At 39.5% G+C, this 17,301-nt stretch overlaps 1 protein-coding gene across 28 annotated transcripts in view; it reads left to right on the top strand.

Annotated features, from left to right (window-relative positions):
• Tm1 (tropomyosin 1) overlaps window positions 1–17,301 on the top strand; it is a 55,029-nt gene that overhangs the window by 17,265 nt on the left and 20,463 nt on the right. For 15 of the 28 annotated variants that reach the window (XM_076423534.1, XM_076423525.1, XM_076423522.1 and 12 more), the window contains 2 exons: window positions 12,024–12,157; window positions 15,615–15,732. In XM_076423534.1, the coding sequence (XP_076279649.1) occupies window positions 12,024–12,157; window positions 15,615–15,732 (252 nt within the window). Of the gene's footprint in view, window positions 1–12,023; window positions 12,158–14,444; window positions 14,563–15,614; window positions 15,733–17,301 lie in introns of all 28 variants that reach the window. The other 13 variants (XM_076423533.1, XM_076423532.1, XM_076423530.1 and 10 more) reach the window with 1 other exon arrangement.

Here is a 17,301-nt window from a genome sequence, read left to right as displayed (position 1 = left end):
TGAATAATTGAGCTTGATAGAACGAGTTAGAAGATTCACGGGACTTAGGGGTAGATGGAGTCAAAACTTGACATCCCCACAGATCACATTGTGCTTTGATTGAGTTATTGTAGCTAGGAACAGAAGAGTCTGAAATTAACAACTGGGAGCGCGAAGAATACTTGAGAAATTGAAGTTAATAGGACGAGTTAACTCGTCGTACCCCTGTTAAAGGATTCATGGGACTTAGAGGTAGATGGAGTCAGTAAAATTGCACATTCTCACAGATCACAGTTTGTTATTGTAGCTAGGAACCAAAGAATCTGAAATTAACAACTGAGAGCCCGAAGAATACTTGGGAAATTGAAATTAATAGGACGAGTTAACTCGTCCTACCCCAGTTAGAGGGTTCACTAGACTTAGGGGTAGATGGAGTCAGTAAAACTGGACATTCTCAGAGATCACATTGCTTTAGTTGTGTTAATGGAGCTAGGAACCAAAGAATCTGAAATTAACAACTGGGATCCCGAAGAATACTTGAGAAGTTGAAGTTAACAGGACGAGTTCACTTGTCGTACCCCAGTTAGAGGGTTCACGGGACTTAGAGGTAGATGGAGTCAGTAAAACTGGACATCCCCACAGATCACAGTTTGTTATTGTAGCTAGGAACCAAAGAATTTTAAACTAACAACTGGTAGCGCGAAGAATTCTGGAGAACCCGTGGAAAAAATCCAATGTATTATTACAACCAGGAACCAAAAATCTTGAACTAACAAATAGGATCGCGAAGAACACTTGAAGGTGGTGATCGATAGGATGAACGAACTCGTGTTACCAATTTTCACATCCACGAGACTCGAGGATGGTGGGAACAAGTGAACGTGGAATTTCTAGGATCACTGGGGCCTTGGTCAGAAGAACAACAGGATGTGATCTTTTTCATAACGATGGAAACGAGCAGAGCCGGCGTCCACACGGCTTTAGAATCGATCGTGAGTGTCAGGCACGTCGTCAGCCTGGGTTGTGGCTCTGGAAAGAAGAAGCGAGGGGAAGGGGGCGAGGGTTGTGGTAGGGACACCACCGACTCGACTCGCACTCGAGACATTCTTGATACAACGAGGACTTGCTTGGAAACTTACCTCTCGGTATATTCCCTACCGTCTGCCAACAATCCGTACACCTGAAAATATTCGAACTGTAACTTGGGGAGTTGATCGGTTTGCGCAATGCGCCGAACGGGTCCCGTTCTTTCCCCCGTGTTTCTATGCGATTCTTTCGAAGCGGAGCTGGGTCGATTTGTGCATGCGAACGAAGCCCTTGCCACGGGGCAAAATAGAAAAAGTATCGACTAGATTGGGGTTGCAACCCCCACGGGGGGCCTGAGTCACTAGCAGCAGCTAATTCTAATCTGACTGGGCACAAATGAGCTGATTTGGCGAGTTGATTAACCTCACGAACTGAAGAATAGGGAGGACTGGCGGAATCGTGTGTACACGTTCTTGAAAGTTCTTCAACAATTTTTGTTAGTCTCGGAGTCACCAGTAAAAGTTGCTACATCATTATTCAAAATATTGTTTAGATTATCAAATATGTTGGTATCTCTAATCAATAGACTGCGGATCTTTATGCAAAATAAAAGTTTTCCAATTCATTTACAAGAAATAGGAGCAACACAAACATCAATTTCTTGTCTTAATAATTTTATTAAGCCACGGGCAACATAATTGTATTTTTCAAATCGTCAGATATTTTTACTGTTTTGTGTTTCACCTGAACATTTTTGTCATAAATTACTAAACATTTAATTCATCAATTTCATATCCATAAAATGAAGAAAATGATATTACAAGACGAGGCACCTAAGACTTGCACCGAAAATATCACCGTTGTTTTTAGAAACACAAGAAAATGTTTCAGGCAGAAAATGTGCGGTTCAGTGGGGCAATTATTGTAACGGCGAAGTTTTTTCTTTCTCTAGGTCATTTTCCAATAATTCAAGGTCATCCTCGTTTCTTTTAAATGTAACGACGTACTTTGATTAGTGTAACATTATAGCCAATGAAAAGGTAAATTCAACCATGTATAATATGTTGACCTTCAAATGACCTTCGTAGGAGTTATTCTTCAAAAAGCACAACGTACGAAGACCATGTTCATGTGCTTACCGTACTCTACCAGAGTTCCGTTGTAGATTATAATCCTAGAGTCATACGGAGTTTGTCCCAGTGCTTAGTTCTGTTTAAACAATAATTAAGCAACGTGTACTGGTACTTTCGAATGTTGAGCTAGTCGAATTCAGTGTAAATGTTTGCAAAGAGTATACGGCAGCGAGGCGAGCATTGAATTTCCGCTGTCTGGGCGTCCGTTTAACGGATTCGCACTATAATCTTGCTATTTTTGCTCCTTTTTTGCTCGAACAGTGCGGAACGCGCTGCTCGGTAACGCCGTTGCAAGAGATGTTCGAGTTCCTGAAGCACTTAGGCCTCGAATAAAATTCGTTTCGCAAAACCAGCTTCAACACCCATTTATTTAAACAATTCTACAATCCAAGAATCAACGGCGAACCCAAAAAATAATTACTCCGTTTAATATTAGGTTGGGGAAAAAGAAATCCATTATTTTTACGTTATCTCAAGCGGAGAAATGATGGATTTTTTTCCCCCAACCTAATATTTGAATTCTTTTTAGCCCCTTGCTTGGAAATTCAACCTCTCTAATTCAGAAAACAAAACTTTCGGAAATAGTTATTATAGAATTCTTTTTCTTGAATAAGTTATGGACTGCCTCTCTACATTTGCATTACTCATTTGTATAATTACCAGAGCGACGCACGAAAGATTTAAACCTAACGCCGTTCCCACTGGCCGTGCTCGAGTACTCAACGTAAACAATCTCGTCCTAGCATTCAGGATCCGTTGTAAATGCACGAACGCATAATAAAGCAGATTCCCATAATTCCGGATACGTGAATATTCAACGGCGTCTGAATACATTCGAGTAAACCCGGTCTCTGTTCTCTCGCCCGTGTCAGTACATACTCGGATAACTCAACCGGTTGATTCACCAAGAAGAAGAAGAAGAACTCGTTGAAATTCTATGGCCGACCATCGGCTTGGTAGAAATTCGAGTAGGATGACGATGCGCAGCCGACGGTACGTGCTCACGTATCCGAAATCGTTGTTTCCTTTTTGTATAGCTGTCGTCCCCCACCCAGTAACCTTTATTTACACCGGTGACGTGCGCTGTCTAATGTTTAAGGTCGAAATAACATTTTCCCGTGACCTTTTTCTTGTATCGAGGAAACCAACACTTCGATATCCTGTTCGCTGCTGAGTTATCGATTAGAGCTGTAATTAAAGGAGACGTCCTCGTGCGAGTATCGTTTTACGTGTTCGTCGTAGAAACTGTTTCGATAGAAACACGTGTCTGCAATGCAGATGTCTCAGTTTTATTCTTTTCGCTTTAAGCAACGCTTTCATGAACACCCCTAAGTGTTCTCCATTTCTTGCAGATGTTTACACAAGTATCGAGGCAAAAGAGTAGATCCAGTACGTCCGATTACACCATACAGATTAACCTTGGATACGTTCCAAAAAAAAAGAAAAAATGCCAACGTGTCCCCGTGACAGCGCGCAGTTTATGGCAAACGCGGCTAGTCCTAAAAGGCCAGCGGGTTCAAGCTCACCGAAGCTTCACTAACTAGCTTTTGTCATCGAGCAGTGAAGTGCACTGCCGAGGCGGACTCCTTTTTCGTTTCCTTTCGCCTAACTCGATAACTGGCCGACACGCGCCTCGGTATAGCTTTTATTGTCTCACCATGGAACTACTCGGTTTAGCCCCCTTCTGATATTGACGTCTCCCCCTGGGATTACGGGGCACCACACCCCGTTTCTCTTACTATGCGTGGAACGTTCGTCATGGATTTTTAAATTTCTTAAAATTAAAGATCTTTCAAAATTGCAGACATGTATCTCATTCATTTATTATAATTTTTCTCTTTGAAGTTAACGCTAACCGGACCGAGCACAAAATGCCAACAAAATAACAACACTGAATTTATCTAAATTTCTTGCAATTTTTATAAAAATACGTGCTTGAATGAAGAAACTCATTTAATAATTCTAAGTTTGAAGTTAACACTAACTATACCGAGCACAAAATGCGATTGCTGTACATTGTTTTAGAAAAATGACCACTGAATTTATTTAAATTTCTTGCAATTTTTATATAAATACGTGCTTGAATGAAGAAACTCATTTCATAATTTTTAACGGAATTATCCTTGCAACTTCAACGATTATAAAGTGAAAAATGTGACACCGTTCGTGGTACGGTTAGTGTTAAGAGTTTCGGGAGTTGGTTCCACTCCTAAAAACGAACCTTCTCCATTTTCCAGCTCGAAAGCTTTCCAAGAAATGATTTTTGACGTGATCGGCGTACTGCGAATCGCATTGTGCTTCGAAGTCAAGAGACTCCGATGCACCAATCATTTTTTTCCACCACTGCACGTCAAAATCAGATGGTGGACAGGTGGTTTGCGCACCCTTTGTCAAACGAGGCTCTTTATGTCTTCGGGTATCGCGGACATGAAGCGTCTGGTTCATTGATTCCCTCGGCGTCGACGGATTTAGCTCGAATCGTGAAAGTGACGTTACGTGCGAGCCTCGACGAAGGCACGTGGCGGCTTTATTGACTGGTTTACATAATCCAGCGCCGATTGACTCCTGCCCGTCAGCGAATTTATTAATAAACAAACAAACATCGCGACATGCTCGTGTTAAGCCGATTAGACTCGTTGATGCTAGGTAATTGGTCAATGCACGTTGCGTTTGTGGTAGATACCTTCGATTTTTGTGCAGTCAACGGATTAATTCATTCATTAGCGGATGTTGTGCATTTATGACAACAATGTCGAAAAACTGAGAAGGCAGGACATTTTAAATTTTTGGAATGTTTGGAAGACAAAATTACCGTGGACAATTTTTATTTTTCATGAAGTTTGTCTATTTATTAAATCTACACGAAGTACATTTACTCCATTCATGAATTTCGGCTTGAAAAATATCTATTGAGGATTAATTCATTCATTAGCGGATGTAATGCATTTATGACAACAATGAGTTGGTCGAAAAACTGAGAAGGCAGAACATTTTAAATTTTTGGAATGATTGGAAGACAAAATTACCGTGGGCAATTTTTATTTTTCATGAAGTTTGTCTATTTATTAAATCTACACGAAGTACATTTACTCCATTCATGAATTTCGGCTTGAAAAATATGTATTGAGGATTAATTCATTCATTAGCGGATGTAATGCATTTATGACAACAATGAGTTGGTCGAAAAACTGAGAAGGCAGAACATTTTAAATTTTTGGAATGATTGGAAGACAAAATTACCGTGGGCAATTTTTATTTTTCATGAAGTTTGTCTATTTATTAAATATCTACACGAAGTACATTTACTCCATTCGCATGAATTTCGGCTTGAAAAATATTTATTGACTCTGAGTGAACATTGTCTAGCGACTGTCGTCGTCGAATAATTATATTCGTGATTATACGAGGCAATGGGGACAGTGTCAAGTGTATAATTTTTATAGAATGCAACACGTTTTCTTAGTACACGCCAGATGTCTTAATACCCGTGGGCGAGAATACAAGGATTTAATTGCGAGTCGGGTATCGGCGAATGACAATCGTATCTTTGACTCATTAACCGCGCGATTTTTGATACTCGATCGACCGCGGAGGTAGAATTCGAGATGAAGAATGTCCCTCGGCGATATTCGTGCGAAAATTCGGTCGCTGATACGGTGTTCCATTAGCCCCTTGCCGTATTTTAACGAGTCAAACTCCTGATGAAGATTTTAAACAAAGTCTCACAAGTATGAATGTTACGCCTTCCTTCTTCGATGAAATAAAATTGGATTCGTTTGTAATCAATATTCGAACATTAAAATAAATGTAACCATACAAAAGATATCAATTTTTTGTTTCTAGCCAGGGTTGAACAAACATTTTTATTTGAATAAAATTTTTGCCCAACTCTGTTTGTAGCGAATTTTATTTTAAGGATGTCGAGATAATTATTTTCAATTAATTAACATTATTGAAGAAAAAATAGAAATTTTATTACGTCCTCTTGCGATTGGTCCAAGCAATTTTTATTTCGCATAATGATCCCCAGTAGACTGATTCTATGAAACGAAGTTTCTTATTACCATGTACAAAATTTACTCGCCCGTATAAATGTAGCCGTACAAAATAAATTTTCTCTTCTACGACATTTTTGGGGATAAAGACATTTTAATCATTGTATCTATAGAAAAAAAATGTTACGAATGAGAAATAAATTGATAATTCTGTTTGAATGAATTTCGAACCCTCACTGAAATAAAATTTCAATCTTGCCTCACCCATCTCGTTGAAAAACTTTCTGCTACCAGTTAGGCTACTTATTCACAGTTCTCATTTCCGAAAAATTCCATCGATGCAAAACAAACCCCGCATCAAGTTCATTTCAGTTTCGTAGGGAGTAGATTAATGGGCAGGAATTTCTAGAAAAATTCGCGACAGTGGCCGGCGCCAAATTAGCAGAGCATAATGGAGTCACCGGAGGGTGATCCATGGCGGATGTTTGGCACACTTACCAACATTGCCGCAGATATAATCGTCGCGACCTGTTCGACTATGGCATCGCGCTGGTGGGCGTGTCAGTTTCCTTTAAAACACAAAGTCGGTGCAACGTTGACGAGCTAATTGTTCAGTTAATTAGGAATCGTTAGACACGTTACACCAGCGATTGAATTACTGTAATTCGATAATCGTCTAGCTTTGACTTGCCGCTGATCTAATTCTAACCAGAGATGAAGTATATCAGAAAATGTCAGTGAAATCATTGGACAATAAAGATTCAATACTGTTTCTCTAATTATGTATTATAAATGTTCCACAAGTTTTTGTCACGTTCGTCATTGTGCAATGCCTTTAATGTTATCCAAGCAAGGTTTCGTTGAACTCCTTTACTCGGTCAACGAGCATTTAACGGGACCCTACTAAATACACTCCAAGTTCACAGCATATTTCTAGTTTCGTGACGAATGATTCATAGTCCTGCAAAAGCGACTTGTTAAAGAAATGTTCAAACTTATACTGACAATTAATGGACAGCGGATTTGATGCATTTATGGCAGAAATGAGTAGGTGTAATTTAAAACATTCAAAACACATTAGACAAAGTACAAAATACTTTTATATCATTCTCAACCTATTGAACATATTTGTATGTACTCCGAATTATTGTTCAATTTTCTTGGCAACAACTCCGTACTATTTTAAGTGCTTCATAAACAATTTTGTTTACTAATTACATTAAATATAGCTCTCAAACTTTGTTGTAATTTGTATTTGTGGAACTTCTATTTGTTTCTAACTAAAAAATAAGACTATTCAGTAAATAAAGGAAGAACCAAATGCATATAAAAGTCCGTTTTATTTACATTTTTCTTTCTCGACAAAGCAGTGCAAAGGGTTAAGAGAGAAAATAATTGAAAACAGGTGAAAAATTTTTGTTTTGCATAAAGATCCGCTGTCTACCAATCAAACACGATTCACTTGAGAAGGAGTCGCAAGAATAGATACGATACATCTTACATCATTTTAGCGATTGAACGTGAGACTTAGATTGCAATTTTCCTTTGAATTTCTGAGGTTCGTTCACCGAATTCGCGAAGCATTTCGTCAGAAAAGATGATCGGAGGCGAATCGGTTCGCCGTCCGATGAGTTCTGCCTGATTGACAGGGGAAAACTAGGCGTGTCGGACTGATCCGGATGCGAGGACCGTAGTACGTGGCCGGGAAACAGTAACACGTGCATAAAAGCGCGCGTAACGCTCGGCGTACCCGCGCGATGAATTCGAATTGAACCGTTCTGTGTACACAATCGCCGCAGGTGCAGCCGGTTAACGGGGACAAGGGCCTGGAATTGTGTGTATACCTCGTGGTACACGTGTAATCGAGCGTTAAGTCATTTACATTTGTAAGGGCCCACGGTTCGCCTTGTCTGACGTAACACCGAATAAATCCCTTGGACACCGACCCGAATCCACGGAAGTTCGATCACCCTTGGACACGTCACTTCTACCATTTCCTGATTCGTACTTCTCATTTCAATTGTTTACAACGTCGACCACGATTTTTACGAGCTTCTTTATCGAGCTGTCTTTGCAAGCTATTAACCTTTAGCACTGTACGTGTTACACAATTTATAAACATAGTCCACACGCTAATGGACAGACTTCTTTTTTAAGGCAAACTGCAGAGTGAATGTAAAAATTTTTTACTAAACCCGAGCAAATAATTACCATGCTCGCATATGGATGACACAACGCGTTAAAATGTGACAATACTACTTTAGCGATAGGATTATCTAGCGGCTTAACTAACGCTCGCTGTCGCGTCGCTGGCGTGCGAGCTCACTTAAATACTTACGATTACATTGGAACTGTGTGAAGCGCTAAATGTGTCAGCACTGTCAATGCACTACTCGGATTACAATTAAAGCACTCATTAGACTATAGGTTTCCACAAAATTGCCATTTCGTTGTGGGAACCAAGATAAACCCTATTCTATCGTTTTAAAAATATTTCTCACTAAGGGTAAACTTTACTTTACCGGACTCAGAATTAGTAACTTCCTCCTACGAATTACATGTTGTATTTGGTATGTAATCCAGTAGATTTGTACCCGGCGCGGATGCAGATCGAAGTTTCCGCCCTCTAGGATCAATAGTTGAGGAGCTATGGTCGCTTAAAGTTGAGCAATCTGCAGTGTTTTTGACAAAAAACTGTCAAAAATGCTCAACTTCAAGCGACCATAGCTCCTCAACTATTGATCCTAGAGGTTTGAAACTTCGATCTGCATCCGCGCCGGGTACAAATCTACTGGATTACATACCAAATACATCACAATTCGTAGTAGAAAGGCACAAACTTTGAGTCCGGTAAAGTAAAGAGCAAGCCCTCACTAATACTGGTGTAGAAGGAATTCGGCAATACTGCTGCGCTATTCTAAAATCTTCCAAACTACGGCCAGAATTAAATGTCTCGCTCACACGTTATTCGCAAAATTTCCAGCAAATTGCCATTTTGTTGTGGGAACCAGAGGATGCAAGAGAAACCCTATCTCTCGCTTTAAATATATTTCTCACTAATACTGGTGAACATAAACATTGAAGAAATAAATGTCTATTGCTCACACGTTATTCGCAAAATTTCCAGCAAATTGCCATTTTGTTGTGAGCACCAGAGGAAGCAAGAAGAAACCCTATCTCTCGCTTTAAAAATATTTCTCACTAATACTGGTGAACATAAACATTGAAGAAATAAATGTCTATTGCTCACGCGTTATTCGCAAAATTTCCAGCAAATTGCCATTTTGTTGTGGGAACCAGGGGAAGCAAGAGAAACCCTATTCTGTCGCTTTAAAAATGTTTCTCGCTAATACTGGTGAACATAAACATTGAAGAAATAAATGTCTGTCGCTCACACGTTAGTCGCAAAATTCCCAGCAAACTGGAAGCGACACGAAAGCGCACTCGTTCCAATTCCAAGCAGCTTAGAATCGCGATCGCGTCACGAGACAGAATAGAAACACGTCTGAATTTAATTAACCGCGATTATTCGTAATCGACTTTCATAAAAGACATTAGAGGCATCTTGACTCCTATTCCACACCATTGACCGTTCAACATTTGATAAGTGCGAATTTTTCGATGCGTTTTCCGCGAAGGAAAATGGCGCGGATGCTGGGAGAATTAGTGACGCGCTCGCTGACCCGTTCAATTAAATCGGTTGAACACGAGCTCTCAAGGAAGCCGTGGGTCATTGATATGCGAACGGAGCGAAGACCTTGGCGATCTCGTCACGGCTGTTCCGTTCTGACGAATCGCAATCACGTGTCGCACGTTTGCATGCCGGGTTCTCTTGGTTTTCTGCGATCCAGAGGAATCCGCGGCGAATCCTTAACGCGAGACGGTCTGACCCATATTTACGCCGCTTCTTCTGCGAAATTATTTCATCAATTTGTCCGTGTCTGGAAACGTTCATTTTTATTCATTCGTTCGCGGTACGACTGCCAAAATGCTCGGACCGAACCATTTCTGGACCTCCTCTTCCGCGAAATTGCTGAACGAATTTGTCCGTCTCTGGAAATGTTAATTTTCTTTAATTTGTTCATGCTGGAATTAGAATAGTTGGCACCCTAGGCTTCTTCTTCTGCGAAATTGCTAAATGAATTTGTTCATCTCTGCAAATGCACATTCTAATTAATTCTTTGCCACTAGATCTACCAGAATGGGAACCATGATCCACTTTAGAACATGATTGCATACGTTTGTAAATGTTCATTTTAACTTCTTCTTCATAGAAATTTTCTCGCGTTTTCTCGCGATTGATTTAAACTATTTGCAGACTGATTTTATGGAAACATGGTTTCTCATTACTATGTAGAAAATTGAATCGCCCGTAGTTGAACACGAAATCGCAGCACAGTTACACGTAGGTGTCGCATCATATCTCGAGTAATGTGCCCCGGCGATTTCGACGGGTAATTAAAGACCAGTCGGTTTAGCTGCGCGGCACTCCTGGAGTTAGTGAAACACATTACCGGAAGGTAGTTAATAAGCTTCTTACACACGAGGATTTACAGCCGAGAACCTGTTGGTCAATTTTTCTCCGCTGCGGCTAATTTCAAGTGCGAAGTAATAAACCAGTTCGAACAACAAATATCATGTTGTCGTTGTAGAAAAGCTATTTAATAGGAATTCATTAAATCCTTGTTGGGATGTTAACGCTCCGTCTGTGATCCGTTACTTAGTTAGTATAACTTCGAACGCAACATTCCTTTAATTTTAAATTTCCAACACGCTATCAAACCGTGAAAACCGCAGACTCGTGTCAGAAGACAGCTCGAATTAATTGGAGAACATTGTAAGATTGAAAAGACGAGGAAGCCCGCAGGGTCAGGAAGGATCTGTGGACGTTTAATGGCTTTGTTTAGTGTAGAACAACGAGACGGTCACATCCGAGGCTGAATCACTTAATAAACAAGCAACCACTCTGTATCAACGTAGATACCGTATCTTTCTCTTTATCTTAACTCTGTCAGTTCATTTACGCGCTGAGAAATACTAGCTTGCAGTTTGCCAGCTGAGGAATTCTTGAACGATAACTGGAACCGTATGTGTCCCGATATTCCCGGAACATATGTACCATTTTTTTCAGGAAGAACGAGCTGATTTAGTTATCTTGTACTAACTCGACGACATTGCACAAATCCAGTCGATAGGACTGTGTACACTTCTCTCGCAATTTGTCTGGCTTCGATTTGTGTGAACACACCTTTGTGCAGCCTCTTTGCGAAGTATAATGACGAGCAGAATGATTTTCTTCTGTCATTCGCCGTCGTCATCTTTGAAAATGTTTCTATCAGATTTTTTCGTAATTATTCTAATTCAATTTCACTACTAGTTATTAAATTGTGAGTGTTGACCTAACCCGGACACTTCGCTTAGCAATGTTCCAGACTTTGTATTGCGAAACACTTTCGTAATCGCGTCATTATCATATCACCATTGTAAGTAGTTCTTGCGTTCTTTTCTAATGTCCGTCGAGTGCTTAATACAGTACTGATAGCATATCACTATTAAACAATGAGTCAGTATTTACCTAAACTTGGTACCAATACCAAATATCAATCGGAGTAGGCGATGCAACCATGTATTTTAACCATGAACACAGGTTACAATTCTAATAACGAGGTTGGTTAATGGTTAACAATTTTCCTCGGAGACGAGAGAAAAATGTCTACTTTAATAACAAAGGTGCATAACTGATCACGTCCACAGAATTACTCTTCCGGAAATCGTTAGAACGACGAGTTGATAAACGCAGGTCCCGATTCGAACTGCTAGTTTAATGATATTTTCCTGATCGAGATGAAAAAAGGCGTCCGAATTAATTCGCTTTCTTGTTTGATTACAGGCTGAATCCGAAGTGGCCGCCCTGAACCGTCGCATCCAACTGTTGGAGGAGGACCTTGAGAGATCCGAGGAACGCCTCGCGACCGCCACTGCTAAATTGGCAGAGGCGTCTCAGGCCGCCGATGAGAGCGAACGGTAAACGACGCCGCATTATCGTCTTCATTTCTCCTCGATGACGAGGCGACCGAGCGCGTCCGACGTAATTTTTATAAATACCCGTCTAACGAACGGGGCCGAGCTCTCTGTGCTGTGCCCCTTAATGAGCAACTTCTCTCAATGGGTATTTATAAAGAAGCTAACTTGCGTCGGAGACGTGTGGCCGCCCTCTGGTTCTCTGAATGGGCAGATAATAGCAACCGTGGGACTTATCGATTCAGGAAGAGCACGGCGCACTTTACTCCGTCGATGTCCTGCTCTTTTTATATTGGAAACGGTGCGCCTTGAATGGGTGAAGTTGCAGTGTGCTCTGCATTGCAGATACACCTTCATTCAACTTCCGTTTGTGTTCATTTGCTGATGGGGATGCTAAAGAGCTCCAAAGACCCTTAAAAATTCTCAGTTCCCATTAGAAGATCCGAGGGATGATAACATTTGAAATGTTAATTGTTCACTTTGATTTTTGTCCTATTTTTTGAGATTGAACAATTGGGAGTAGGACAATAATTTATGTTATAGCTAGGCAGCGGATTTTATACATTTATGAGAAAAATGAGTAGGTCTTATTCGACACAGCGAAAACATTAGGAGAATTTCAAAACACTGTTATATTATTTTCGTCCTATTAAATATATTAAGAAAGAAAATTAATTTCTATTTCGCGGTTGCAATTCAGGCTTAAAGATCCGCTGTCTAGTTAGGACAGAAGCTGTGTAGCACTTTATTTAGAGAAAGTCATAATCTGTTTCGTATCAATTTTAATCTACTGAATATTCATACTAGAAAGGCTACTAATGACGTCCTTTTTATCGTTTGCTGGAACGAGAAATTACTCTGGATGGTTCCCCTGCTATTATCTACCCTGCAAGAGTAAATAATGAATTGCTTTCAGGTTGCTCCGCTGAAGTTGTTGTAAGGAAGATTAATTCTATGAATTCTTCAAAATAGTATATTTCTACTTTTACTTCTTGAAAATACTTTACACTTAACGACGAAAAAATGTATTACCTTATAAAGAAGAAGCATTTAATGTTAAATTTATTAACTGAAAGATTTTGTATTGGGTTTATAAAATTTTTAGAGATCATATTCTAATCACGATTCCTTTAAAAACGAAATAAATACTCAGAGTTACTTTTTACCCATTGCAGAAAATGATGCTTACTTTTACAACAACTTCAGCAGAGATTCTAAAGGTTTGCGTGAACGGGCACAGAATCGAAATCAGCGTCGGTTGTTCAAAGAAGTCGAGTCCAAAGGCAGCTATCCTCGAAATGAAGTGTTCTCGATCAGATCTATTAATAAATCGCAATACAGAGCCGCGTTATAATCATTCTGAAACCACTTACACTTATCTAATAAATCGAACGCACGCACAAGCGTGATTCTTCTCGGTAGAGGGCACGAGGCCACAGGCAATACAGGTAATTACCGATTTCACACGAGGTGGGCGTTTAATTAGAAAATCATGTAAACACTGCCTCGACGTTTGATTCAATATCGTTCGATTCATTATACAAATTGCTGCAATTTTTCTTCCTTCTATCCGTGATCGATGGACTGGCAATGTTTATGCAGATGTCTAGTTTCAAAGCTCATTAAGCATTTATCGACTCGATTGTTATTTTTCGAAGATATTGAAAATGGTGGAGCTAGTTGGTTTAATTTTGTCTCGACTTCGTTTGAACATCAGAATGCTGTTTATCGGTGGGACTAACCTTTCGACGTTGAAAGAACTTCGAGATTACCGTTCCGGAATTCTCCGTTGCGATTGTTGCCCGTTTCGATAAGGATCGTCGATTATCAAAGCGAGTTTAAAGTCCTGTTGGATCCATTACAATCGTGATTTCACGTACACAAAGTAGTCGACTTTTTACACAGAAAAATTTCTTCTATAAAATTCTACGAGAACCGAGAAAGTAGCTTTTCGTGACGAATCTTTTTGGAAACGGATTTAGAATTTCGCAAGATCGCTCAACCCTTTGCACTCAGAGTTATTTTCATTCTGGAAGCAAGTTTCTCTTCTGACCTAGAATATTTCTTATTAAACTGATTTACTTTACACGTACAATACTTGAAATGTTTAGCAACTTATTAAGTACTGTACAAAATAGTTTGAATAATGGTACAACAATTTTTAATGGCGCTCTGAAGTCGCCACTCGGGTGCAAAGGGTTAAAGTAAGAGGATCGACGAGTCCTTTAATCGTATTTCTTTCAACGACGACTAAGTAGACGCTAAATCTCGAATGATAATCGATCGCTAGGATACGCAAGGCACTCGAAAACCGTACCAATATGGAAGACGACCGGGTATCCTTGCTGGAGCAGCAACTAGCACAGGCTAAACTGATTGCTGAAGAGGCGGATAAAAAATACGAGGAGGTGGGTCAACTGCGAAACAGGATTTGTCTATTCGAGCGAATTTACGATACTTTTTTAACGAACCGGTTCGCATCGATGATCATCTATAATGTTCAAATTGACTACTTCTTACAACAAATATTTACAAATATTAGATGATCGTATAAGTTCGAGCCCGATTTTCAAGAAATTATATAGTCACCATTCTTTTTTAATTGTAGAAAAGAATGATGACTATAGAATTGATTAATAAAGGTGTATTCTTTAACATTTAACCATTGAATTTTATTTTCAAATCGGACTCGAAATCCTGCAATCGTCATTTTTAATTCTAGGAAAGAATGGTGACTAAATAATTGATAAATTATTAGTATTTCATTGAATTTCATTTTCAAATCGGGCACGAACTTCTGCAATCATCATTCTAATTGTAGAAAAAAATGGTGACTAAATAATTGATCAAATTTAACCATTGAATTTTACTTTCAAATCGGGCACGAACTCCTGCAATAATCATTCTAATTGTAAAAAAGAATGACGACTATATAATTGATAAAATTTAACCATTGGTTTTCACTTTCAAATCTAATTGTAGAAAAGATTGCTGACTAAATAATTGATAAAAAATCATTGAATTTCATTTTCAAATCGGGCACGAACTTCTGCAATCATCATTCTAATTGTAGAAAAAAATAGTGACTTGACAAAAATTTAACCATTGAATTTCATTTTCAAATCATGCACGAACTTATGCAATCATCTGATACAAACTTTGAAGCTAAGTTCTTGGAGAACAGAATTGTCGAACATCTCGCAATAGCCTCCCAAGTGAAAAGAAATGAAGTACTATTCCTGATTGCTTGTAACGTTCAAATAAGGTTCGTGAAAAATATTCACAGATTCGCTCGGCCAAATTGCGCAATTTCCAGGTGTCTAGGTTAGGATTAGCAACGGGTAGCAGAGCAGCGTAGTTCCGGAGCGGGTGCGGATCGTTTTAATTTAAGTCTCCAGCCGATTATCGCCTGTACAATATCGTGTATCGTTAACCGGATTCTTTGTGGTAATTATTAAAGAGCCCGCAAGATTCTTGAGAATCGCAGCTTGGCCGATGAAGAGCGTATGGACGCCCTCGAGAATCAGCTGAAGGAGGCCAGGTTCCTCGCTGAAGAAGCTGACAAGAAATACGATGAGGTTCGCGAGCTCACGGGTCTGACTTGTGCTGGCTGCAGTGACAATGATAACGATAAACATAATAACGATCACGGCGACGAATTGATTCTAGTCGATGATCGAGATAATAGTGCCTAACCCCGTAACTCTCTTGTCTTCTCTCTGTGTGCTCGAAACCCCGCGTGGCCCGGATAGAAATCTCTATCGATCGATCCATCTGTCGTCGATCGATCCTCGATTCGAATTCTCTGTTCCGCGAAGCAACGCATCACTGGTGAATCCCCCCGTATCGCCGCCTGTTTAATTAATTAAAAAAAGAAAATGAAAAGAAGTGATTCGAAACAAGGGAAGTCGTGAGTATAATGATCGTCTGTGATTTTCAGCGAAGTGAGTCGACTGTTAGCAAGTGCAGTGTTCGCGTGGAGTTAAAAATATTTGAAAAAAGAAATTTGTTATATATACACACGTTGTTGTCGCGTTTGGGAGAAAGAGAGAAAGCAATTTAGCAAGATGGGGGAGAGAAAAAGTGGTGATAAACGTGTAGATATGTCAGTGTCACGTGTTTTTGAGCGCGACATAACGTAGAACTAACATATATCTGTGATTTCCGAGTGTTTGTTCGAGGAACAAAGGACTTAAAAAGAGTATATTATATATAGATATATATAAATCTATGCAGAAAAGTATATGCATAAGTTTCTCAAGTGCCAGTTTCGTAACGAAAATTCAGAGAGAGAAAAAGATGAGAAAATTAGTTCGTTTGATAGCAGTTTTTTCACCGCGATTTCGAAATCATCGTCGTCCCTCGATCGTCGATCGGCCCGCGTGTTGTTCGGTTCAGTTCGTTTCACGAAACAGAAACTGGCCCCCGAGTTATGGTTAACTCTGTGTTGTGATACGCAAACATGGGACCTGGTTCCTGGGTCTTGATGCAATAATGGTGCTGCTTTTGTCCAAAGACCTTCCCCCCCGTTCTCGCTTTGCCGGAATTTCGGAAAATACCTCTGAAAAAACCAAAATCCATCCGTTATGGTAGGTGGAGATTATGGTCGCGTCGAAGTTACTGCAATCGGACTGCCGATCTTTATGCAGACTAGACATTTTCTTTCATTTTAATAAAATTATACTGTTCTAAATTTCACCGGGTAATTTTAGCAATCGATGCGTTAAATCTGCAGTCTGATTGTTATGAACCATTCGCATTCCGAGCTGCTTCCTCATTTTTACAAAGTAGGCTGCTTACGCGAACGTAATCGAGTCCCGAGGAATTTAATTCCGAAAAGACACTTTCGTAATCATTACGTTTTTATTCGGAGATTTTAAAGGATTCGTTCACAATTTTCCAAAATTCAATAGAATTGCGCCAAATATTATTTTCAGTAGCAATTACCTTCGCTAATCAAAAGAAAATGGTAGCTTGCATTTTTATACATTCTTATAATCCGTAAAATTTTTTATTCGGACACTTTAAAGGATCCGTTCACAAATTTTCAAAATGCAATCAAATTACGTCAAACATTATTTTTAATAGGAGTAACCTTCGCTAATAACAAGAAAATGGTAGCTTGCATTTCTTCACATTTTTATAAA

This window comes from Lasioglossum baleicum, chromosome 5, assembly GCF_051020765.1.
Source record: "Lasioglossum baleicum chromosome 5, iyLasBale1, whole genome shotgun sequence".
NCBI classification, from domain to species: Eukaryota; Metazoa; Arthropoda; class Insecta; order Hymenoptera; family Halictidae; genus Lasioglossum; species Lasioglossum baleicum.
The sequence above is the reverse complement of the archived record's forward strand: the minus strand, read 5'-3'. Positions and strand labels throughout refer to the sequence as shown.